Source organism: Agelaius phoeniceus, chromosome 5, assembly GCF_051311805.1.
Source record: "Agelaius phoeniceus isolate bAgePho1 chromosome 5, bAgePho1.hap1, whole genome shotgun sequence".
NCBI classification, from domain to species: Eukaryota; Metazoa; Chordata; class Aves; order Passeriformes; family Icteridae; genus Agelaius; species Agelaius phoeniceus.
The window spans coordinates 60,633,401-60,659,613 of record NC_135269.1 but is presented as its reverse complement, the minus strand read 5'-3'; the positions used below and the strand labels follow the sequence as shown (position 1 = coordinate 60,659,613).

The window sequence follows — 26,213 nt, the reverse complement described above, 5'->3', positions numbered from 1 at the left end:
TCATCCTATTGCAGGGGTTCCATACTGCTGTCCCCTAGCACAAAGGTTCCATACCTTCTTGGTGTTTCTTGTGGGCATCTCCTCAGATCACAGCCTCTTTCTTCCTCACAAAGCAGCCACTGACTCCAGTTCCTTCTCACCCAGCCACCCCACTCATTTATAGCATCTTCTTCTCATTGGCTACAGCTGTGGCCTGTTAAAGTCAGGCCTGTTCCTAATCTTTGATAATTGGCCCAGCTGCAACTCCTTAGGGGTAAGATTACTTTCTACACTATCTTTATTTTTCCTATATTCTATCCCCCTACAGGAATGGAGCTCTGGGGAGCCCCTGTGCTACCAGAGCCCATCTGGGATGCCAGGATGGAATCTTGGGGAGCTGGTGCAATACATGGGCACTACTTGGCATCCCACAAACCTCCAGTGCCAGCCAGAAGAGACACAAAGGAAAGCTAAAAAAACACTTTCTACCTGCTGTCCCTGCTCACTACAACACTCCTCCTGAAGGTGTTTGAAATCCTTCTACAAAATCACAATTTGAAAAGTGTCTCATCTCTGCCCTCACTGAGAGTAAGTTGATGTGTCAGTTGGAGGTTGGCATCAACCATTTTTGGATGATTGGTTTCAAATCCTCTAATCAGCTTACCATCCAAAAAATTGAGCTGTGTGCTGGGGAGGCACTTCGAGGCATCAGTGAAGACATTCTCCTTCAAGCCCAGAGCAAAATTAGAGCTGTCATTTCCAGCCCCCCACATTGCCTGCACCAGCCAGCCAGAAGCTGCTTCATGTGCCCAAAAGTGTCCTGACCCCCAGCTCCCCACTACACGTGTAGCTCACAGAAATGCAGGGCAGCACCTTTGTTTTCCTAAGAAATACTGATATACTACTATATACATGGAGATTTAAAGCTAGGATTCAGACACATGCTTTTCTTCTATTTTATCACAATTTATAACCCTCACTAAACTACCCTGACGAGCCACTCTGTGAAAAAATAGCAGGCACACTGTGACCCTCATAGTGGAAGCCTACCACAGAAGTGATGTGAATAGCAAGGAAAATATATACATTAGTAGGGGACACAGTAACAGATGCAGAGCAAGATTTTCTACTTGCACAGGCAGCCCATAATGGGCTTTAAACAAGGGCAGCATCCTGTGGGGTGATTTCCTCCCATGCAGTCCTTGCTTAAAGGGAGCAAATTACTGCTTGCCAATAGGGATGATACAGCTGCCAGCCCCAGCACTCCCTGTCTGGCCATCCCACCTGGTGCAAAGCCCCCTCAGGAGGGTGAAACACCAGTTTACACCCAAAAGCAGCCCTGACAAAGTTTGCCCATTCCCCCTGAGCTCACACCTCCCCTGTCCATGCCACCCAGGACACCTGCCCCCTCCATCTCCCTTTCACAGCCCTCCCTCATTTCCCACAGCTAAAGGAGAAATACATGGGGAGCTCTGTTTTCCTCTTCTCTCACAAACTAGCATGCCCTGGTTTTTATATCTTCCCTTTTTTATCTTCCTTTTATTATCTTCCCTTATTTCCTAGTTCTCTGTAATTACATATTGAGACATCAAACAGTGAAGCAGGGACTGCTTTTGAAGGCTTTTATAATTAGCTTTTCTATTGTGTCCTCTAATACCTCCTCTGGCTTTAGACTTACTTTTTTCTGTTCACAACCTCCTGAACATATGGCAGTAAATATGCAGCATGCTGGGAGCTTCACCTGGAGTCTACTTACAATATATCTGCAATGTAAATAACAGACTTCGTGTCAGTCAATTAATCACACACCAGTGCTTGGCAGAGGGCAGGCAGATTGCAGGAAGGGAAATTGGAAAGTGGTATCTTGATCAGCATTGGACTTCAAGTATTAAACATTACCTAAGTTGGCATGTTTCTCTGGCATCCCCGCTTTTATCTAAAAATATTCTGTTATGATTGCATTAGAATGAATTCAAGGCCAAATTCTCCACTCACCAGGACCATTTTGGTAACATTTCACCCAATGGAATAATGATCTCATTTCCACAGAACATGACCCAAATTCAAATATCATACAGAAATTAAATTAAATTTAAAGTGATCCCATGATGATGCACAAAATTAAAATATTACCATTTCCATAAAAATGTTTCTTTTTGGTAAAACAAATCCAAATTAATTATGTTACAGATGTGTTATATCCTTGTTTTTGCAACCATGCATTTGAGCAAGACAAAATACTTTGTTTACCTGATTCACTTTATTTAACTCATGGGATTCATGAGGATATCATCAATCATAATCACAAACACATCATTTTATGCTTAAAAAAAAAAGGACTCCATTCCATTAGAACTCTTCTAATTTGAAGATCTCAGAGGATTTTTTTGTACTACATTAAAGTCCTTGTCATTCCCATGGAGGACAAGTGAAAATACAGAAATAAATCATCTAACATTTAAACACATTTGCATAGAGCACAGCACAAAAGTTAAGATCTCATGGGTAGAGCTTTCCTAATGACAATAAAAATCTCATTGAAGATAACAAAGAAGGCTCTTTATGGCTGAGGTTCTCCCATGTCTCACTGGCCCTGAAGTGGTCTCTGCCAGGGCTGGTGCCTGAGGAAGGCTTTGCCCAAGGGTAGCTCCAGGCAAGGGGACAAACAAGTGCCCCCAGCCACCTTCCACCCAGCTCACACCACTGCAGGTCAGCCCTACAGGTCTTCAAAGGCTCTGGATTATTGCCTTCCTCCTGCTTCTTCTGAGGATTTATTCCCACAGGGATCCCCATGTTCCTTCTTTGCAGTTTCCCTTTACAGGAAGCTCCATCTTTTCAGGAGATGAAAAAAACCTCAGGGACTAGATCAACCTTTGGCTTAAAAGCCACTGACCTCTGATGGCCACCAGAAGAACTGGTTATGTGTACAGGACAACAAATTACCTTCTGTGTATGACTAAAAACCCAAACCCCACTGCTGCTCCCAAGTGCCATGGTGGGAGCTGAGGCTGCCTGGTGCTGGGACACCCCTGTTGTTGTCATCATATTGCAAAGCTCCCATACCTTCTCAGTGATGTCTCATGAGCAGCTCCTCACAGCACTGACTCCCTCTTCTTCACGGGCAGCAATTCCAGCTCTCTCCTCACCCAGCTACCCCACTCTTTTGTGGCCCTCATCTTCTTATTGGACACAGCTGTGGCCTGTTCAGGGCAGGCCTGTTCCTAATCTTTGGTGATCAGTACAGCTGCAACTCCTCAGGTGTGATACTGCCTTCTGCACTATTCTCTTACATTCTATCCCTCCACACCCTGTTACCCTGGGGACCCCCACCCATGCCCACCCCGGTGGGGAGGCCTCTCTCCCCATCAGTGCCACCCTCTGCTCTCCCAGGACAGGGCCACAGGGTCCCCAGGCCATGCTGGCCATGGAGCAAGCCCCAGCTCAGCTATGCCCTGGTGCCCAGCACCCTGGGGCTGCAGAGTGGTTTTTGTTTTCAGCAGAAAAATGAAAACTGTTCTCAGTGGGGATCAGTCCCCCATGGCAGCATTCCCCAGTGTCTGTAGGGAACAGCAGTGTCTTACTAAAGAGTTTCTGTGCCTGGGGTATCTGCAGGGCCCCCTCTCTCTCCCTCTATGTGTTCTCCTAGGGCTAATAAATAGCTGAGCTCACCCGACTGCCTTCAGTTTTAGTGATGGCATGACCCTGGGTCCTTTTGCTCTGCTGGCTACCAATTGCCATCAAGCTTTCATATCTTTTGCATCTTTGAGACCTGTATCCCCGTTACATTTGACCAAGCAATGTTAACCAACACATTCCAAAGGGAGGAGGACAGACAGTGTCCTGACAGTACCCTAGGAGAGTGCCCATACATTTTCTTCAGGGAAAAATATATTGATTTGCAAGCATAAGCATGCAGAAAAGGCAATCACACCACAGCAGTGTAAAGAAGATTTATTAGCATATTGGTCTACAATGTCTTGTTATGCCAATGATAACAGCACCAAAGCAACAGAGGTAAAAAATACATACAGGGACATTTGGATATTTGGGACATTACTATGCAACCACTGGGAGTAAAGGGAAGTTTAGGTGTTTAAAGGATGGCAGCTCTTGCAGGCATGTAAAAGCTATGGAAGTTCAGGGGATTTTAGTATTTCAGAGGATATGGATTTGAAGAGTTCCAACAGGCAGTACAAAAAGCATATACAGCCCCAGGGAGGGCCAGGTTCTGTTCTCAACTCCCAGCCTCAAAAATGACAGGCAAAGCTGTGTCCCCAGCTCATTCCAAAGGACAGGAGGGGCCAGGCAGCCCTTCCCCTTGGCACTGGTCCCCTCATGGGGAAATAGGGCAGAAAATTCCAAGGATCTCAGCCCAGGCCAGACCTGACATCCCTTTCCAGGGCAAACTCTGCCAGTGCTGGGCAGGGGATGTGCTGGCAGCAGCCAGAGGGGCTCAGTGGGGCTGACACTGCTCCAATGGGGACCTGAGCAACAAACAGGGGGAAAAGACACAGACCCAGAGGTCAACAACACCTGGCAGTCCATGACTCCATGATTTGGCCTCTGAAGTGCAAGCATTTAACCTTGACCCACACAGCACCTTGGGTGCCTGCACGTCTCCTGGCAGCCCTGGTACAGCCACAGGCTGTGTCCAGTCCCAGGGAAACAGGGATGTGGGGAACAGCAGCTCCAGCTCTGCCTCCAGACAGAGCAGCTCATTCAAACTGCAGCCCCCACCGGGTCCAATCAAGCAGCTTTTGTCTCTGGACAGGACTTGACCATGGAGCAATGCTTGAGTCAGAAACAAAGACAAGCCCCCAGGCAGAAGATCTGATGATATTTCTAAGTTAATTTATAATTGCAGGGCTTTTAGTCTTAAAAGATAAAGTAACTAAGATGATGTTGTGATTAAGGTGCAGAATATCTAATTTGAGAGAAGTATAAAAGGAAATCAAGGAGTGTTATCTATCAGGAGATAACTGCAAGCCTTCCCCCATCATCACTATAAATCTTTCACTGAGAAGAACTACTACATTATAAAGAACAAGAATTTAAAAAAAGTAAAAATTAGAAAGAAGACATGTTAAACACTACCTAACAAGCTTCATGACATGAGCACAAAAGTCTTAAACTCAATGTCATAAATTCAAAACCGTCAGAAGATTCAGATACAATGTCCTTAGAGACAGTGCCATGTAAGTCAAGCACAATATTAAAAGACACTGAAATCTTTAATATGTGTTAAATATTTTAAATTCATAGATGTGATTCAGAGAAATATCACAGAGGCATCATCAATCCTTTTTCCCTTCTGACACATATTTTTTATAGCTTTGCCATAGTTTCTGCAATTAAAAGATATCCCAAACACTTGCAGAAAAGAGATGAGACAGAAAACTGACCTTGTGGATCACATGCTTTCATTATGCTCACTCCAATAAATACCCCCAAACAGGCCAAGATTAATACCTGCATATATTTAAATTACCACTTTGAAAGAGATTAGACTTAAGGCATCCCACCTATTCCCAGAGGCAGTCATTATTCCTTACAGGTATTTCCAAGGAGAAAACACCTTGTTCAAAAGTACTGAATATTGTGATAGTGCCATATATAAAACTCTCCCCTTTTAGTTTCACATTTAGGGCACATAAGCCCTTATTTTCTGTTTAAATGTACTAATCTTCTTAACGGTATAATCAAGCCTTTAATATATAATATTATCAGTTTATATTTAGAAGGAATAACCATCACGTTAGTGGTGATGGACATATCTCTCCATTCATCTGACTGAAATACCCTGGATAAATCCCTTTGCCCAATTCATTTCTGCAGAGACAGCAAGAGGCTTTATTTAATTTAAAAGCATTCAGTTGCAATATATTTATAGTTAATATGTAAAAATCCTGCTTTAAATTTGAGAAACGTTTCTTTCTTCTTCCATTTCTCACAGGAAAATGTTCCAGTTTGTAGCTTTTTAAGTAACACAGGTTACAAATTCAACAAAAGCTATTCCTACAGTGAATAGGTCACAAATACTTCAACTATCTTTGCATCCTTCTAAAGTTTTGTGTTCTTGGAAAGTAAAAATGAGCCTGAGCCCCTAGGTACAAATTTAAGGAAGTTCATATTTAAACATGTCCCAGAACATGCTGGGGGTTTTTTGAGTTTTGTTTTTTGGGGTTTTTTTTGGGTTTTTTTGGGTTTTTTTGTTGTTTGTTTTGTGTTTTTTGTTGTTGTTTTTTTGGGGCGGGTTGGGTTTGGTTGCTTTTGTTTTTTTCTTCTTCTGTTCTTTCAGTAGAACTGGAAGATTTCCTAGCAATTCCTAATTCCTGCCCAATATTCTACCAGCTTTGTAGCACATAAAAAGTGCCCCAACAATACAAAACCTGAGCCAGATCTAAGCCACTGAAATGTGGTCTTTCTGGGAGATATTACAGGGGGATTATAAAACCCCAGACAGCAGAGCTATCTTTTGGCACATGACAGGCATTGCATTAGGCTGCCATGGTGCATACATTAAACATAATAAATAGCTGCTATAGACCCAGCTCCCCAAATACTTATTCAGGTCTCTCACATATATTTCCTTGTGGCACCTCCTCTGATTCTGGAGAGCACATTAAATGTTTAGTCACCCAAGATGTAACTATTCATCCTAGCAGCAACCTGATTGCCTGCAACAAAAAAGCTCAGGAAAGGGTTAAATAGACAGGCATTAACAAAGAATATCATGGAACACGCTCTTATGCATATAATTAAAAGAAATGTATTATTATCCTTTAATTATACCTAAAAATTTCCAAATTAATCAAAAATAATGGAGAAAATGCAACGTGTCATTATCACTCATTCCCAATTTGTCTTAAAGGTAAATACCTATATAAGATACTCATAAGTAAAACCCAAAATTAAAAGGTCTATCAAATTCTGGCCTAGCTAATTACAAAGCCATCAATCTCTCTTTATACCAGAGCATAGTGTTCTTGATGTAAAAAAAGCACAAAGAGGATGATTCCCCTCTAATTCAAACAAATTACAACCACTCTGCATGCTAACCATAACAAACACATGTTAAATTCAGCAGAAGGGATGAGAGCTGAACTAGCATGCAGCTGGAACCTCTTCCAGATCATTTGACCAGGGAATGTTTTTTCCCACTGACACATCTGCCCAGCAATGTGGGGGGAAGTCACTACATGGAAGCTGTGGATGCTAAATCTCTGAGCAATGAGCCCAGCATTGTGAAAAAGGAGAGAAGAGGGGGATAAAATTGGGTAAGCTGAAAATCTGACTGCTCCCTCACATGTGGTCATCTCTTCTGCCTCCCCTGCCTGCACCTGGATGCCACAGGCAGCCTTGCCCCAGTGCAGCACTGCCCCAAGAGGGATGGAAACTGCCATCCAGATGTTCTCCACAAGGAGTAAATTAGGAAAATTTTCAAGAGAGCACCTTGTCCCCTTGTCCAAAGATTTTGTGGTGCATCACTCATATTACATGATGCATCAAGGAGCTGTGGGCTTTGCTGGCACTGATCCTCTTCCATGGTGATGACAGTCCTCACCTCCCTGAAGTGCTAAAAGCTGGCACACTCCAAGACAGAACAAGCAATTTTGGTTTGTCAACAATTTGACCATTCTGAAGATTTGAGGTACTATGCTTACTAGCATGTGTATGAGTTCTGCACCTCATGAAAAATATACATGCTCTAGATAAAATACATTAATTAGAACAAAAAGGTTTCCTGTTTCTTACTGTTTGTATGAAGAAAATACTTAGTAACTGCAAAAAGTGCAGGCTTTGAAAATCTGGAATGAAAGGCCATTAGTTACAGTGCAAGTCACTCACTAGTGTTTCTGAGCAGTCAGTGAAATGCAATCGCAAGAAATATTGTAATGTTATTAATTTTACAATGTGCTTTCTCAAATGGAAAATATTGCAATTAGAAGGAGGATTTGTTCTCTACTGTAATCTCACTAATTGGGCAAAAGGCACTTGGGGGGGAGTTGTTCATTGGGGTTTTGGGCATGGTCCCAGAAGAAGAGTAGTCAGCGTGTACTGCACCACTAGCACTGCTCAAAGACAGTTTAGAGTTTAAAAACACCATTTGTACAAAGAAAACAGCCAGATGCCACAGCATTGGTGTTCTGTCAGTGATGAGTAGCAGAAAGGCTCCCTAACATCTGCTACCACTTGAGGAAACAAAACTTACATCTCTTTGAGTGAAAAGGTCCACAGAGTAATCCGGGCTGCCTGAGGCTGGGGAGGGACCGGTGCTGCCAGCTCCAGCCAAACCCACACCTTTTCATCTCTGCTGGTTGAGGCAAATTCTGCAAACATCACAGCTCTGCTGAAACTCCTTTGTGCTTCACAGCTGCATTAACTACATGTTGAAGGAAAAGCAGGGCAATAAAGAACACAGGGATCACTTCCCTGAAGGAAATAAACCTGCGTCTCTCAAACGCATTTTCTACATCTGCTCTCAGCAGTTCAGTTCTGTTTGAGGTGGACAACCTGTAAATATTATTCTGTGAGGAAAAGAGATCCTTTTAAAGACATGAATGTCTCTTTGTCTAGTTCAATGAACCACAATTCTGTAGATGCCCTGCAACAGGTTTTCCAGATCAGAAGCAGAAGTACCCTTGAACTGTAAGACATTACATTGCTGCAGAAGAAGGAAAGTGAGATATCTCCTCTAAGCCTTTTTTACCAAACACTGCAACTCAGAAAAGATTGCTGCTGAAAAAGAAAACTGAAAAATTACTAGATGTAAAGGAAAATGTGGTAAATGTACATGTTAGTAGCCACACAGCAGCCACAGGCATCATTACAGAAAACATGAGTTTGTTACCTTGGAAATGTTAGTATTGTTACCAGCTGCCCTCCTCTACCTTAAAGAGTGAATTATGATTGTGCAATTTATTTTGGGAACAAACACAAGGAATGGTCTGAATCAGATCTGTGCAGTGGCCGGAAATTAAATGGTCAACTTGTCAGAAGTAGAACTGTTTGATTTTTGGTTCAGTGATCAAAATGAAAAGAAAAAGAAAGGAAAAGAGATCAGCTTGGGCCACCATAAAAGAAATACTGTGGGATCTGGCACAAAAAAATAAATTAAAATATCAGTTAGGTCAATATGAAAATCTTCAATGAACCCAAAAAAATTAGATAAAGACTTTTGTTCAAGCAGAAAAGTCTCATTCCATTTTCTGATTATGCATGTAACTTCTTTTTTTTTCAGTCAGTTTCACAATTAAGATACTTTTCCAAAACAAAAATAAGAACTCTGATTTGAAAATAACAGTAATATGTTTCAAATATTTCACTTTTCCCCATTTTCCATTAAAACTTTTACCAAATTCTATTCAAGTACATTATCAGTATTTTGTCAAAGACAAAATAAGATGACAAATTAACTCACTATGAACATGAAAATTGCAACTAAATAAATTCAGAGAATCATAGAACAGTTTTGCTTGGAAGGCACCTTACCTATCATCTGGCTTCAATCCCCCTGCCATGGGCAGGGACATCTTCCACTAGACCAGACTGCTCAAAGCTCCATCCCACCCAGCCTCGAATGCTTCTAGGGATGGGACATCCACAACTTCTGTGGACAACTTGTTCCAATGTTTCACCACCCTCACAGCAAAGAATTACTTCTTAATCTAAACCTTCTAATTACTTCTAATCTAAACCTGCCCTCTTCAGTTTGAAGCCATTCCACCTTCTCCTGTCACTACATGCCCTTGTAAAAATCCCTCTCCAGGTCTCTTGTTGGCCACCTTTGGGCACCAGAAAGCTGCTCTAAGGTCTCCTCAGAGCCTTATCTTCCCCAGGCTGAACAGCCTCCTTTTTCTCAGCCTGTCTTCCCAGGAAAGGTGCCCCAACCCCCTGATCATCTCCATGGACCTTCTCTGGACTCACTGCAACAGGTTCAAGTCCTTCCTATGTTGTGAACCCCAGGTCTGGATACAGAACTCCAGGTTCTGTATCTTGTGAGGGTGGAGCAGAGGGGCAGGATCCCCTCCCTCTCCCTGCTGACCACGCTGCTTTGGATCCAGCCCAGGACATGTTTGGCTTTCTGGGCTGTGAGCACACATGGCCAGCTCACACCCAGCTTCTCATCCACCAGCACCTCCAAGTCCTTCTCCTCAGGGCTGCTCCCAACCTATTCTCCACCCAGCCTGTTTGCGCTTGGAATTCCTCATGCAAGAATAGTATCAACTGAAAAACTATCTGACAGGGTATCAGCCATCAGCTAATGAATTATAATACTTGAAAAGCATAAAAATATTTGCCAGAAGTTTTGGATCTTTGTAGTCATCTGAATGAGGTTCTGAAGACTACACTTATTTTGGGCCAGAGTCAGAAGAATTGCTGTAATTGTTAAACAAAAATGTTTAACACTGAAATTCAGCCAGAGATTCTTTTTCCCAAACATCTAGGAGCTAATTTTTAAGCATTTTAAGTACTGATTCTTTGATTTTGACACCTGGCATACCCACAAACTGCTGCACTGCAAGGCTGGACAACAGTTTGTTAAACCAGGATCTTTGCCTTTGCCAGTTGGGCTGTTTTGTTTCTCTCTGCAGTCCTTGCTATAATAATAATTTCATCCAATGTCCAGATGAATGTGTCTAATTCTGGAAGGAGTGTTGTTTTTTTCTAGCAATGCATTTCCCCTGTGAGATAGGAACACTGGAAGGGTATTGTGTGCTGGAAACCACAGCTTGTTTAGCCAGAAAGATAAATATTATCTATATTTCTTGTTCTTTCCTATGCATTGTATTGTCCTGAGAGCAGTGGGAACAGTGGAAGGCAAAGCCAGAGACCTTGCCAAGCCCTGTGATGTGATGAATGACTTCTCACATCCCAGGGCCTGACGTGAAGAGAGGCCACAGAGGGTCACACTGCTGTTTTCAGATGTTAAAAAGGCTCATCACCCTCCCATCACTTACATTTCTAGCACAGGAAGAGCTCCCCCGTGCAGGATCCACATGGGAAGACACAGCTCTTCCATGGAGGATTTCTCTGCCAGAACACAGGCCTCCTGCCCAGGAAAGCTGATTTTCTGCATCCTTGCTATCTCATTTATGAATCTTCTACCAGAATTGTGGAATGATATGACCACAAACTACCTCTCAGCCACAGAGAAAAACATTATTCCCAGAAAAAAAATATTCCCAGATTTCAAGCCTTCTGGGCAGAGAGTGTTGTGTGCTTTCTCTTTTCCCATTTCCTACCCCCTTCACCATCATGTTCACACAGACAGTCAACTTTCACTATTCCCCCATACACTCCCAAGGAGCAACTTACATATACTACTTGTGGACAGCCAATATGAAAATCCCTTCAAATCCAAGAAGGGGCAGGAACTGCCTGCAGATGGGATGCAGCAGGGTGAGGAGGGGAAAGCAGCATTTGCTTCTGGACACATGCCTGTGTATGAAAGGGAGCTTGCTTGATGGATTTCACTGTAGAGAGTTTTTTTCTTTGCCAACTTTTGATTATCTAACTGCACTCTCAAAAATTACATGGGAGAGATGGAAAGAGGGAAACAGTGAGGTCCCTTATTCTGTGTGCTTTTCACCAGCTGGACCACTCAGTGTACAGCCACATGGCAGCCAGGCTCTGGAAGGGGACATGGGATAGGTGCCAGCATCCAGCCATCCATGGCAGCAAGGAATGGTGAAGTGGACAGCAGGAGACACAGACACAGCTGGAGCCAGGACTGGCAGGCAGACCCTTTTCTAGTCTCAGCTCTCTTGGGTCATACCTGTTAATTTACAATCTACCCTTCAAACAGACATGGGGAGGAATAAATAACTGTCCAATCTGAGGCAGTCAAAATTTTGCTAAGCGTGGTGCAAGAGCTCTTAGCATTTCACCTCAGTCTGGGCCATAGCTCAGTTCCCTCAGGCCAATGAGCACAGCCCTGTCTCCTGAGGGAAACAAGCAGTCACAAGCCCATATGTGTGAGTAGAAGCCATTCTGGGAAACACACAGACAGCTTCAGCCCCATCTCTGATGATTAAAATGCTCACCCTGCTGCAGAAGACCAAGGGCACTCCAGTTCCCCCTCTGCTGTATCTTGCAAAGGCAAGGAGAGAAACCAGCAAGCACCCTCCACGGCTGCACACCCCAAGGCTTCTGCTCCAGGAGAGACACAGCAATAGTTTTACAGCTGGCCTCACAAATGTGTCCAACACCCAGCCAACCCCAACACCCAGAAGGCTGAGCTTATTAATAAAGCTTCTCATCCAGCAAAACTAAATCCAATTTTACTCTGGGCATCTCAGTCAAATACTCAGCACTGTGCCTTGGAGCTGCTCCCTCTGAGCAAACAGAAAGGAGGAGGGGAGGAGGTGATGGGGGTGAAGGCATGCAGGGCCACCATCCATCTGATGCTCCTCTGCTGGCACCTGCAGCAGGAGCTGGGGACAGGATGTCCCAGGCAGGCCCTCCCTCCTGGCAGCAGAGCAAGGCATCCCCTCAGAGGCTCTGTGGGCACTGCTGGTCCCTCTGCAGGGCTGGACACACACTGGGGTATTTGTCACCCCAGAACATGGGGAGCTGGGACAGATCTTGGGCATGCACTGAAGCACTTGCACAGCACACAGAGAAACCTGCAGCACACAAAATTTTAGGAAGGTCAATGTAGAAGTTTGAAAGAAAGTGGGGAGGGGCAGAATGTAAGACAGGGTAGTGTAAGGTAAAGCTTGCACCTGAAGGGAGATGGATTCCTTGTCTGCTGTCACTCAGGGCTCCTGCAGGTTGAACTTCAATAGACACAGTCTGGAAAAGTGCCACTGATTTCCTTTCCCAAGGAGATGCTTGTGAAACTCTCACAACCAGAATTAATATCAAAGTGCTAGAGAGGAGCAGGGAACAGCCACTTCTGTTTTGTTCCCAGGATGGAAAAATATGGCAAGAGGGATGCTATAAAGACTGTAACAATCTTCACTTTGGTATAAAAGCCATTGGGAAAGTGCCTGAAGTCCCTTCTGCTCCCCAGCAACTTTCACAAGTCCCTCATGCCCAGTCCCCCAGGACACATCCTGCTTTCTTGACTGAGATGTTCACATAAAAGACATTGCTCACAATAGGTCATGAGCAAACACTAAGAGGCAGCAGTCAGTGATGTCCTGATTCCCTGGGAAGACCAAGGATCCCCCTTGGGTGGACAGAGAGGAGGCTTGGGGAGATTTCTAGCAGCAGAAACCACATCAGCACACAGCATGCCCAAACAGAAAGCCATGCAGACAGCAGCAGGGCGAGGATGAAGAGCCAGCAACCACAGTGCAGGGAGCCCAGAGTGACGTAGGTGAGGCTGAGCTTGGTGAGACAAAGAGCAAGCCCACAGTGCCTCAGCCTGGAGCTAAGCTGAGCCCAGCTGCCCAGGAAACACGGGTGCCACAGAGGCAGCAGCCACTCCAGATGGTTGCAGAGACAATGGCAAGGAGCCTGTGGCTCTGTGCCTGGCCTCTGGGTGCCATCTCCAGCCCCAGCCAGGACCTCTGCAGCTGCAGAAGGACAGAGTAATGCCTGATCCTGGGCTAGAATAAACAGGTACAAACCCTAATGACCCCACAAATCCCAGTACTCCTCTCCATGAGGGTATACACACCTCCAGCATGGTCTTATTTAAGGCAAAATTTAATAAGAGATACATTAAAACAAAACAAAGTCTCCCAAAAAACCCACTTCCTTGACCCTTCCCTTCCTTTTAGGAAAAGAGTAAAATGTGTAGCTGTGGGACACATGTGAGCACTGAAGGGACCTGGAGAAGGTCCCATGGGCATGGACCTGACAGATCTCTGTCTCCTTGATGCCACTGTCCACTGACAGAGCCCAGCAGGAATTGAGTGACACATGCCATGGCTTCCAGTTTCCAGGACTGCCCTAAGGGAAGGAATGGAGGAAGACTAGCAGCCTAACAAGAAGGCATCATCCTGACAGCCTAGGAAGGTCTTTCCCCATGGAACCTGCTAGTGAGCTTGGACAGATGTCAAAGATTGCACTTACAGGGCTTGTCCTGTGTTTATCCCAGAGGTGAGTCCCAGCTGGTGGGGGGAAAAAAAGGTGGGAATTACACAAACATTCCAGACACATTGCACTCTGTACACCTTTCATGCCCAATGAAAAGGCAGGAAATGTTAAGACAAAGAAAGGAAGCATGTTAGAAAGACTGAACCTTTCATCAGAGACCATTGAAATTCTCATAACAAGGGCTGGTATGAAAGGTTGCTTATTCTCAGAGGTAAGACAGTGCCATTTCCTTCCCTCTCCATGCAGCAAACACTCATGGCAAATCTAAACCACAGCTGTAGGGCATGAGACACACAATGCAAATGAAGGTTGCCTCTGAATCCATCCCAGCTGCATCACCACAGCTATTAGCAGATTGAAAATCATACTTCAACCAGTCAATATGCAAATACTGTAGTATTGCACCATCATAAAAAGCTATAGAATTTCAAAAGAAGTGGTCTCCAAAATCCAGATCAAGGCAATAATAGAGAAAATGAGACATGACGCCAGCCTGACAGTCTCGCCCTGCTCTACCTAAAGAACTAACAAATGTGGAATAATCAGTGTGGGAAATGGAGAGATGTCCTACACACCACCATGCCCAAGTAACCAACTCATAAATCATTTTGGTTTGCTGGCATCATGTCTCATTTTCCTTATTATTGCCTTGATCTGGATTTTGGAGACCACTTCTTTTGAAATTCTATGGCTTTTTATGATGGTGCAATACTACAGTATTTGCACATTGACTGGTTGAAGTATGATTTTCCATCTGATAATAGCTGTGGTGATGCAACCGGTCACCTTTGGTCTTGAAGGTGTATTTCTTGTTATATATATACACTGTAAATATTGTGTATATGTTATATTTACACAATATTATATACATATATATATAATTATATAATTATACACAACACCTATTTACATATATATATATACACCTATTTATATGTAATTACAAATATGAATTATTTATAAGAAAAATAGCTGTTAGAAATTTCTACTTAAAAGCAGTTTACATGGACAGATTTTGGCAATGAATTCCACAGATAAATTATGCATAATAGAAAATATCTCTGGACAGAGAAGTCAGCAAATATGTGCAACACTCTCACTGAAACAATGTTTTTGCACCCTTTAACCATTTACAGGTTTCCTTTATTCCTTGACTCCAGTGCTGGGTGACATGCCATAAGAAAGGTTCATACACACACATGCCAGGCCCCCCAGCAGCCCCAGGCCTTGGACAGTGAATTTGCTGAAGCAGAGATCAGTTTTTCATGTCCCCAGCCCTACCCAGACCCACAATACCAACAATGCCCTGTCTGTCCCACAGTCAGATGTCACCTCACAAATGTGGGTCAGGCCAGCACGCCGTGCTGGCTTTGATTTCTGTTATTTGGGGCAATCAAGGCTCCTTTGCAGGGGGGAGCAGCCCCCTGATGAGGGGAGAAAGGATTTAACTGGAGATTACATCTCCTCTGCAAATTTGCAAGAAAGGCTCGTTTAGGCCTTTGTGGACCTTCTACCTCCTTTCATCAATCCCTGCCTGACTACATCTTTGGCTGGGCCATCTGCTGGTGCTTATGATGCCCACAAATTAGTGATGACAGCCAAAACCGTTGAAATTTAACATCTTCCTTAGCAAAACAGAGTCTGTAAGAGGCTGTCACCTGCAAACTTGCCTACCTTTCTCTTTTAGAGTTGGCACTCTTCATCAGTTTCTGGTCATGAGATCCTAAAAGCACAACTCTTTAAAATTTGCAAATACACACCACATGAACTTTGGGGCCAGACAAGAGCTTCACAAATATAGACAATGCACTGGTCAACATCAAGACCTAGAAACTCATATTGCCTCAATAGCATCCTAAGTAAGGCTCAGATCTGAGAAATTCAAACAGGCCACAGTAGTCATAAATCAGCCTTCGTTTTGCAAAGCTCACTTTATGCAAGAAAGTCCTAAATACAGCAGAGCAGAGTCAGGGTGCGCTCTGGAGGCTCTGCTGGGTGAAGGCATTTTTAGTAAATGCTGACCCAAGGTGAAATTTTTATGTGCTATGAAACCCTTATGCAGCTGCAAGATATTGCTAGGGACCCCAGAGGAAAGGAGAGACTTGAAGATCAAGGGTCTTCCCCATTCCTAATAACTCCCTCTCCATTGCTACCTATTGCCAGACTCAGGTTTTTAATGTAAGGGTCCCTTAAGAGAAGAGTTCTAAAATAATCCCTGGAGCTAACTGGACTCCCATGAGCAAAAATTTTTCCATGCTTTAATTTTCAACAAACACTGATGGAAGTCTCCATTCTTCCAGAGATCAGAGGAGGGTGTAAGTGGGTGAGATGAAAGGTTTTGAGGGAATAGCCTGCAAAAGACTCAATAAGCTGACCTGGTTCTTGGGCTGATGCTGGAAAACAGCGATGCAAATTTGCTCTTTTCTTACCACGGCATTAACATCGCTTCCTGTGCATTATCCACTTCTACTGACTCACTAAAAGCTTCCTACACTTCAGCATAACTGGTACAGAAGGTATCCATGCCTGAGTTTCTACCATTCAGTTACAACCCTGTAATTACAACCCTCAAGCAGCATCACTACATAAATTCCAGCTATTTTTTTCTTCCCTTCCTTCATGTCAAACTCAAGTATGTTTTTATTCAATAATGATCTGAACAACAAGAATTTATAATGAAAATGCCCATCAGAAATTTAAGTGATCCTAATGAAATTAGGTACTAAGTCACAATCTGTATTTCCAAAATACAGTGGTTAGTAACAAAGGTGGAATTGGACAGACTTTAAACAACTTTTTATCAGTGCTGAAAGAGTGTACAAATACCACTTAAAATAGTTGAAAACTATTTTTTTACAACCTATCACAGCAACCATTCTAGACAATATACAGTATATCTAAGAATAGTAGCAGTCATAGATGGAAACTGATAACATTTGGGGACTGAAGGTTAATCCGTTCTTGAAAAAAAAGGAACAATGGAGAGTGAAATAGAAACTCAAGTCCCATTAAAGAAAACTATTTTAAGGGCAGAATGATGAGTTTTAGCATCAATCATGGGAAAATAGTTCAAAGTTTTTCTTAAAAGGTCTAAATTTGAAACCTTGGGAAAAAGGAACTGTTTGCAGTGACAGCAAAAAAAATCTTAAGGGATAAGAACAAATACAGTATAAAGATAATCCGTTTGTATTTTCTAAACACTACAAATCTGACTGTTCATTTTGAGCTTTCTGTGATTAAGGTCAGTAAAGACTCAATGTTCAGTCAAGTTTATCCTTATTTCTTTATGCAGTTCCAATGTACTTATCTGCCTGTAAATCATGGTACATGCTCTCAGCACTGAAGGTACATTGACATAGATTAAAAAAATCAACTGCAGATTGCAAATAAATCCAAATAGAGTTGTATAAAATTTTCCAAATTGTACTGGTTTTGGCTTGATTTTTTTGTTTTAATTATATTCTACTCTGCATATTACAGAGGAAAACCCAAGAGAAAACCAAAAGAGGATCATCCCTATCTACCAGGAAATCTGCAAGCAAGCCAGGCAAGCCCTGATGCTGCTCCCTGAACATGCAGCCACCCCTTGGCTGAGAGGAAGCTGAGCAGGTGCCTACATTAAACCAGTGCACACTTTGTCAGTTTGCATTTGAGCAAGCCCATAAGTGCTTTGCCAGCTCAAGGACTTAATTACATTTGAAATAAGCTAATTCAAGGAATAAAAGTCTGCCAAAGGTAATAAAATTGTTTGCTGATGTATCAAGTCAGTCCTCTTATATAAAAGAGAGTATTTATATGCAGCGTGGGTCTGGTCCTATTCAGTCAGTGATTAAATACTTACTGTTTGCAGGAATAGGGCCAAATCTGAGTAATTTTAAGTATTTGGGGAGAAGTTCTAAATCCTAATGTATCTAATTTAACTATGCAAACTAGGGAATATTATTGCCTTTGTTTTACTTATGAAATTCAGAGGCACAGGGAAATAAAATGCCAGATTCAGGGTGCCAGAGAAGCCTCCTGCAGAAGCTCTTGTGCTTCCCAGGCAAGTGACTCCTGCAGCACATGCTGCTCCTCTCCCGTGGTGCTGGGCAGCAGAGGGACAGCTGGGCAAAGGGCCAAGAGCCCCTGCCACAGCTCCCCTGGCTGCACAGTGGTCTGACTCCCCCTCTGAGTGCCCAAGGAAATGTCCAAACAAATTAGCAGAAAGTCGGTGGCTGATTTTTATAATCAGAATTTTTTCTCATCCAGCCCTTGGCATATGGTTTCATCCAATTCCCTCCTCTTTGAACTCTGATGTTCTTGGATGCTGCTGGCACCTGTTCCTGTAGAATGAAGGGGCACTGAAACAGGGCCTCGCTGGAACTTGCAAGATTCAGAGCATTTTAATATAGTCTCTGAGCAGGTGAGTTTTCATTGTACATATGTAAATCACCCTTTGTCCCATGCTTCTGTGCAGCACATCAAAAACCTTGCTCTGTGCCCCTGCAAGACCACCTTTAAAGTTTTATTTCTAAATGATAAATTCTCAACCAGTACAGATTGGCATTTTTCAGCATCATCAAACTGTATTACATAAAGTTCCATGTTGCTTCAAATTATTTCTCCAGATTGTATTCTCTGGGATTGATTTTTCTTGTGCTATATTTAACATAGATAATTGTAATGTTTTAAAATACTCACGGATTTCAAAATATCTAACCGATTAAGTGTGCTTAGCTCAAGAATACGTCTGCTGCACTGTGCATAGCAAATAGACAGTGCTTCTTGACATGGTTTGGCATGGGTGGGTTTTTTATCAACACACGGATTTGAAAAGAAATCACCGTTGCAAGTTTGACACAAATTAGGAGTCTGGCTCACACCTTGCACTGTGCACACAAGTTAGTTTTCAAGTTCGCCTTGTGGACTTCCTTCTGCTTCATCCTTCGAACACGGCCGATTTCTTTACACTTGCTGAGCACGGTGGCTTTAAAGACACCCGGAGTGGTCGGGCTGCACCCCCGCGAACATCGCAGAGCTTGGTGCATCACCCCGGGGCGCCGGGCAGCGCCAGCAGCAGCGCGGCTGCGGACGGGAGCGCGCTCGGGCGGCGCGGGCTCTGCCCGGGGCTCCGGCAGCGGCTCCAGCAGCGGCTCCGAGGCTCCAGGAGCGGCTCCAGGAGCGGCTCCGGGGCTCCAGCGGCGGCTCCGGGGCTCCAGCAGAGCTCCAGGGCTCCAGCAGAACCCCAGGGCTCCGGCAGAGCTCCGGGGCTCCAGCAGAGCTCCGGGTCTCATGGAGCGGCTCCGGGGCTCCAGCAGCGGCTCCGGGGCTCCAGCAGAGCTCCGGGGCTCCAGCAGAGCTCTGGGGCTCCAGCAGCAGCTCCGGGGCTCCAGCAGCGGCTCCGGGGCTCCAGCAGCGGCTCCGGGGCTCCAGCAGAGCTCCGGGGCTCCAGCAGAGCTCCGGAGCTCCAGCAGCGGCTCCGGGGCTCCAGCAGAGCTCCGGAGGCGATGCTGCAGGAGATGCTCCCCGGGCGGGCCGGGCGGGGCAGCGGCAGCAGCCCCGCAAAACCTGAGAGCGGACAGGGAGAAATCCCGCGGGGCGCAGAGGTGGATTTAAAGATGCCGCATTTTGCTCGGTCAGACGCAAAACAGCGACGGAAAAGCCACCCTAGGCCACCTGAAAGGTCTGGCGCGCAGCTGGGGCGCTGCTCCGCAAGCTGTGCTTCAAAATTCGAAATCCCTTTTCAAAGGGTGAGATGCAGAAGAGCATCCCCGGAGAAACAACCTCTGTCCTGCTCCTCGCCATGCAGGACAGCCGGACAGCCCTGCCCGCCACAGTTCTCTATCCCTAGACCAGCAAAGAGGCTCAAACACGGGCTGAAGGCTCGAGGGGAAAAGGCAGCAGCGAGAAAAGGGGTGATACTGTAATTTATGTGGTTGAAATACAATTTCAAAAACCCAGCATTTAAAATAGTGCAAAAACGGAAATCCCAGCTTCTTTTCCCCCCTCTGCACATCTGTGGTTCAGCAGGTTGAATGCAATTTACCTAACCTGAGTGTGTATTATGGGCTGTAAGACCTAAGGTTCTAAGGAAAAAAAAATTATCTGGTGAAGTCATAAAACTTACATATGTGGGTTTTCAGAAAGATCAGTAGTATTTCAAAATCAAAAGTTTCCTATGAATCTGGCAAAACTATACTGTTAAAGCTTACACATAGTCAAAAACGTCAGGATGCCTTATACTGTGTGAAAATGAGTATTGATGTGTTTGGGGTTTATGTCTTTACAGTAACAATTTCAATTAGAATTTTCACATAACTATTCAATAATTTACCTGAAAGTTAAATTTTGAGCTGGAACATATCAAATCAGAAGTTTAATTCCTTCTTTAGCCAGGGACTATCACACAGTATCTGCTTTTGAGCAAGGTGTTTGAAATAAACCTTTATTGTCATTTTCTCTGAATTCCAGTTGCCTACTGCAGAATTAGTTGTTATTATTCTGTAGCATTACAAACTCCAAACAGACCCAAAGGTGAGAAGGATTAGCGAATATAGCCCTGAGCAGTCTCCCACCGTTATAAATTAAAAGATGTTTCCCACATGGAAGTTTTCCACGCAGAGAAGTGGAGATGTGGCTGTTGCACCGCACAGCGCTGGTTTCCAGGGGCGCTCTGCAGCCGAAAGCAGCTTCCCACAGTAGAGTACCTGCCTGCGAGGCCCCACTCAGCCCTGGGCTGTGCCCCTGTCCCAGCGCAGCCCCCAAACAGAGACACTACTTCGTGAGCAACTTGGTCTGTTCTTTCTTGTTCGCTCTCCTCCGCCTGGCCGCTTACGAAAAGCAGGGGTTTTTTATTAATTCTGGGCACGACCTTCCATCTCCAAAGCTACCTGTGAGTGAGTGCCTGACCCCCGGCTGTTGCCCCTGGCCTCTGCAAGGGAGCAACAGGCTGGCGGACTGCCGCGTCCGCAGCGGGCACACGGCGGTGACACATCGCGGTGACACAGGGCGGTGACCCGATGGCAGCGCCAGCTGCGGCACCGCGCAGCGCCCCGGGAGAGCGGGATGCGCTCGGTGCTCCGAAAGCCTCAAGTGGGAAAGGGACAGGCTGCCAGCAACTTGTGAGGCTCTGGATCCGGCCCAGGCGCGGCTGAGGAGCGGGGACTCGGAATTTCCTCTGCTCCGGGCTGCGCCTGGCGGGAGCCGCGCCGGGGCGAAGCGGCCGGGACGGGGCGCGGGCGGCGGTCCCGGAGCCCGGGGCAGGTGGGCACGGTCCCGCACGGACGGAAGGGGCGCTCCGCCGAGCCCCGCACCGGGGCTGCCCTGGGCCACGGCACACGACCCCGTCCGGGGCTCCCGCTCTCCCCCACCGCCTTCCTCCCCGCGGGACGCCCCGGGACCGCCCGGGGACGAGCAGCGCCGAGCACGGCGGGCGCCACCACCTACCGTGGTACTCCTGGCCAGGCACGTAGGCGGCGGGGTTGCCCGCGATGTGCAGGGCGATCAGCACCTCGCCCTGCTCGCCGTCGCCCTCGAGCTCGCCGTGGTGGGTGCAGAGGAAGAAGAAGGGCGAGAAGCGGGCGCGGGGGGCAGCCGCCCGGCCCGCCGCCAGCAGGGCACCCAGGGCAGCCAGCAGGCAGGGCCAGCCCCCGGGGACGCCCCGCCGCCGCTCCATGCTGCTGCCGCCGGCGCCGCTGGGGCATCCAGGGCACGGCGGGGCCGGCGCCGCTCCGCTCCGCACCGCGCGGGACGGGGCGGGACGGGGCGGACGGGGCGGGCGCTGCCCCCCGCCGCGGCTCTGCGCGGAGCGGAGCTCGGCCAGGGCAGGGGCGGCCCCTCCGCGCCCGAACAAGGCTGCGCCGTCCCCGCCTGCCGCTGCCGGGGTGCGGGGCACGGAGCTGGGAGCGCGAGGGCTGGGAATAATTTATTTCCCCCGGTGCCGGGGTGGGAGGGAGGGGAAGGTCCCTCCCCTCCTCCTCCTCCTCCGCCACCGCCCGCTCCTCCTGCTCCTCGCTCTGCGCTGCCGCCGCGGACGCGGGGGCTGCGAGCCGGGCTCTGCTGCCCGCCCTTTGTCTGCCGCCGGGTCCCCGTCCCTGCCCTGCCCCTGCCCTGCCCCTGCCCTTCCGTCCACGACCCGGCTTCTGCTCCTGGCTCTGCTCCCGGGTCCCAGCCCCTGCCCCTGCCCTTGCCTCGGTCTCTGCCCCTGCCACTGCTCCTGCCCTTACTCCCAACCCTGACACCTGAATCCCTGATCCTACTCCCTCCTTGTTTTCTTGTCCCCGTCTCTCAGCTTCAACACAAATGTCTCTGCTTCTATCCCTTTATCCATCCTTTTGTCCCTCCACTCTGTCCCCTGTCCTTTAGCCCTGTCCATGTCCTTGTTCCTCTGTCCCTGCCCCTGTACACCTGCCCCATCCCCTCTGTTCTTGCCCTTATTCCTCTGCCCCAGTCCCTGTTCCTTTGCCTCAGCTCCAATTCCTGCCCTGCTGCCCCTGTCCATGTCCCAGCCACAGCCCTGCCTCTGCTGTACCTGCACCCACTGTTGGGGAAAAGTGAGATTTTTTCACTTAAACCTTCTCCACTGCCATTTCAAAATGATGCACATGCATCCCCAGAGGAGGGTCAGGCAGCTCTGGAGGAGGCCAGTGTGTGAGTCCCTGGGGAGTGCAGATCCCTGGGAAAAGGCTTTAACTCCCTGAGAGTGTGTGCCCAGGCCCTTTATCCCAGCAAGAGAGGCAAACCCAGTGGAGACCAGAAGGGGCATGAGAAACTGAACATAAAACACTGGCAAGTCAAACAATTCATAAAAACATAAATTTTTAATAAAGCAGGACTGACAGAGGGCATCAGGAGATGGGAGCAAATCCACAAGGGTTTAAAGCATCCACCGTGCTGCTACTGGATCCTGCCCAAAGGCCAGAGACAGCCGGGGTGAGTGGCAGTGACATGATGGAATTGGAAAGGAGAGCCTACCTGCCAGCATTTCTGAAGAGCAAAACTGGCACAGTGCAGGGGCTCCCTCCTGGATTGGTTTCAGTGCCAGAGGGAAAGGTTCCCTCCACGGAGGTGCAAGCACATGGATGGCCCCACGCAGCTGCCCCACGTCCATGCAGGCTGCTTCCCTGGCCCCCTCCCGCCAGCTGACGGACACCCCGTGGTCCAGGGGACATCCTTGCCATCTGCCCAGCCTGCCTCTTCTGCTGGCTCTGCACTGAGCCTGAGTTCACCACCAGCAGCAAAACTTTGCCCTGGTTCCTGTCTTGCTGGCTTGTGCCTCACAAGGGATGGAGTGAGGTGATGTCCCTCCTCAGCTTGGATGGAGAAATGCACTGCCTTGGCTGGAAGGACAAAAGGCACCAGTGGTGCACCATGCAGGGGATGGAGCACCTGTCCCATGGCTTGGGGTGTCCCTGGCCACTGCTGTGGAAACTGGGCCTGACAGCAGCTGGTGAGGACTCAGTTTGGCTCTGAGGCTTCCTTTTTGGGTGGTTTATTTGTTTTTCAGCTTTGGGTATTTGTTTGCTTTGGTGGATATTTTTTAACATCTGCGCCTCCTCCATATATTTCAATGCTTGTAAAAGTGACAGACTAATAATATCATTTCCTCATGCCAAAATCTCATGCAGGCAAAAGCTGTGTGGGCTTACTGGTGAAACCACTGCCAACAGGATGTGTTCTCCCCTGTGCACTCCTGCTTCCCGGCAGCAAGGGCTTGCCAGCGAGGCCGGGCCATGCCAGAGGGGCTTCAGCTGAGCAAACACACCCTGGCTCGTGCCTGCTCTGCCCAGCAGCCATGGAAGTTGGCCAGTCATTTTGGAGGAGGCTGGGGCCAACTCTCTTGTAAAATAAAGAAGTGGTGGGGAAAGGGGGTGGTGGGGTCCCACTGCTGTGGCAGGAGGGGATGCCATCCACCTCTGCCAGGATGCTACTGTACCAGTTTCCAGCAAAGCCTTTTCATTTGTTTTTTCAAGAGAGAATTCCCTAAATAATCTTGGGACCATGGGATAGCTAACCTGCCAACAGATTTTGGGGTTCAGATTAGCACTCCCTGAGGTCACTGGGATTTGGATAGGGCCCATGCTGGTGAATTTTACACAATTTTCTTTGTTTCCAGCTGCTTAGTATCCAGAGCAGCCAGGACTGCTAGTGCAGCCAGCACATCTCTTTCTTCTAGGAGGTGTGTGTCACTTATCAAAGGGGGACAGTCAGAATAAAAGGTGAAACTGTAACAACCCCTCTTGGAAGCCCTGTGCCTCTTCCTCTCTTTGGTAACCTCCATCCTCCATTTCTTTATATTATGGCTTCCTCTCTCCTTTCTCCTCTGTTTCTTACACTTTCACAAGATCTCTAACCTCTTCTTCGCTGGGCAGAATGGGGAAGCCCCACAGTCATGCTCTTTTGGTAAGGGAGTCCAGCAGACACCCCAGACCACTGATATTCAAGGACACAGGGATATTCAAAGAGACTTTCTGGGACCTCAAACCCCATTTCCTGCACCCTCCAGAAACATGTAATAGACCTTCAGTTAGACAAGACACCTGCCTTCTCTGACCCTACACATCTAGGTCAAAAAGTGCTTCCCAAAACTCTCTCACACATTTCAGGCTCATCTTTGCTTAGGAGAGTGATGCTAGGAGTGGCCTTCATCAAAAACCAAGATACTGCAGAACCCACACGCCCCATGACTTTGCAATGTCCCTACAAAAGCAGGGAGACTTTTGCTGAGACATTTGCAGGGAGCCAAAGCTGTGACCAAGCCTTGTGCATTGGGGGAAGGAAGAAAAAGAAGCTTCCATACTCTGCCAGTCTTTCCTTGAAGGAAAATTCATTCCTAGCCCTAGCTCCAGCACAATCTCACTGATACAAGCATGATTTACCCATAAATCACCCCAAATCCTTACTTGATGTCAAAGATTTTCCTACAGCCCGGAGCACCAGCACACGCTCAGCCCCTGCCCCTGAGCAGCCTCCAACAGGGCTGGGCATGGAGGGAGCCTCTCACAGGGCCAGCCATGTCCCAGTGGGTTTTTGCATTGCTTCACATCCCCTCACTGCTCTGAGTAAGTACAGTACCTGATTTTTGAAGGCAAGGGGTTTATGAAACTACTTTGGCCAGAATTTTTCATACCTCTCCCAATGACAGCAAGGCTAAGATATTATTATTAATAACATCAAAACAATTATTTAAGAAGAGTGTCTAAGACCAACCCTCCTGGAATAGGAATAAAGTCTTGTAAAAATCCTAATAATCTTTATTTTCGCTCTTGTCTGATCCAAGATCTTCGTGTAAGTTACAACTATTCCCTGTTAAAGGCAGGACCTACCTAACAGTGCAGGATGGAGGTTACCATGAGCTTTCACCCCCCATGAAGTATGTTTTTTAACACAGAAAACAACGAGGAATAAATTGAGATGAGAACTGAGTAAAGATTGTTGTCTGCAATGGAGAATGCAATAGGTGGAATGTAAATAATTACTTAGGAGGTACAGGCCTCTCTCAAGCTTGGGTGGTGGTGGGAAATCACAGCACAGATGGACGTGGCTGCAGTCCATATTAATTTAAGGAAGTGATTATTCAGGCAGTAGAGCTGCTCACTTCATTCAGGGAGTGAGCTCACACCCCAAAAGCAGAATTGAGAAACATTAGCAGGCAAGTAGCTCCTTTATTAACACGGCCACAGCAGATAATTCTGAAATGATATGGGCAGGTTGGGAGCTGTTAAGTAACATGGAGCAATAAGGGGCTTTGTCCAAGCTCCTTGGGCCTGGGCAAGGGCTTTGGTGGAAGAATGCAGAAACTCCTTTTGTCACTGTTACCATGTGGAGAGTCCTGATGCAAATCTTGTCCCCTGCTTTCAGCAGCTTTTTGTAACAAAAATTAAGGAAACTGCCTAGGGTTTCTACATAATCAGCTGCAAATAAGAAAGAGACATGGAGCACCAAATTGCATGTATCATTTATCCATTGTGGTACAGCATGCAACATCTGAAAGCAGGACAGCAAGCTGGGGCACTTTTGCTTTTCTCACGTTAATGAAGCTATGAAGTGGACTTCCCAGAGCCAGATTTTTCCATCAAGTCTTTATTTTCTACTCATCCATACAAGCCCTCAGTGTTGTCTTTGTATGTCTTTACTTTTGACAATCAGATGTGCACACAAATTGTTGAGAGGGACCTCTCCTGCCCATGCAGCAGGTGGGCTGT

The 26,213-nt window shown here is 46.6% G+C and overlaps 1 protein-coding gene across 2 annotated transcripts in view; it reads right to left on the bottom strand.

The window, feature by feature from the left end:
* The window catches only part of RELN (reelin), a 284,556-nt gene extending 262,645 nt beyond the window's left edge, over positions 1-21,911 (bottom strand). For both annotated transcript variants that reach the window (XM_077179117.1, XM_054631807.2), the window contains exon 1: positions 21,457-21,911. In XM_077179117.1, coding sequence (XP_077035232.1) covers positions 21,457-21,685 — 229 coding nt within the window. In that variant the 5' untranslated portion in view covers positions 21,686-21,911. The remainder of the gene's footprint in view (positions 1-21,456) is intronic.
* Between the last annotated feature and the right edge of the window lie 4,302 nt (positions 21,912-26,213).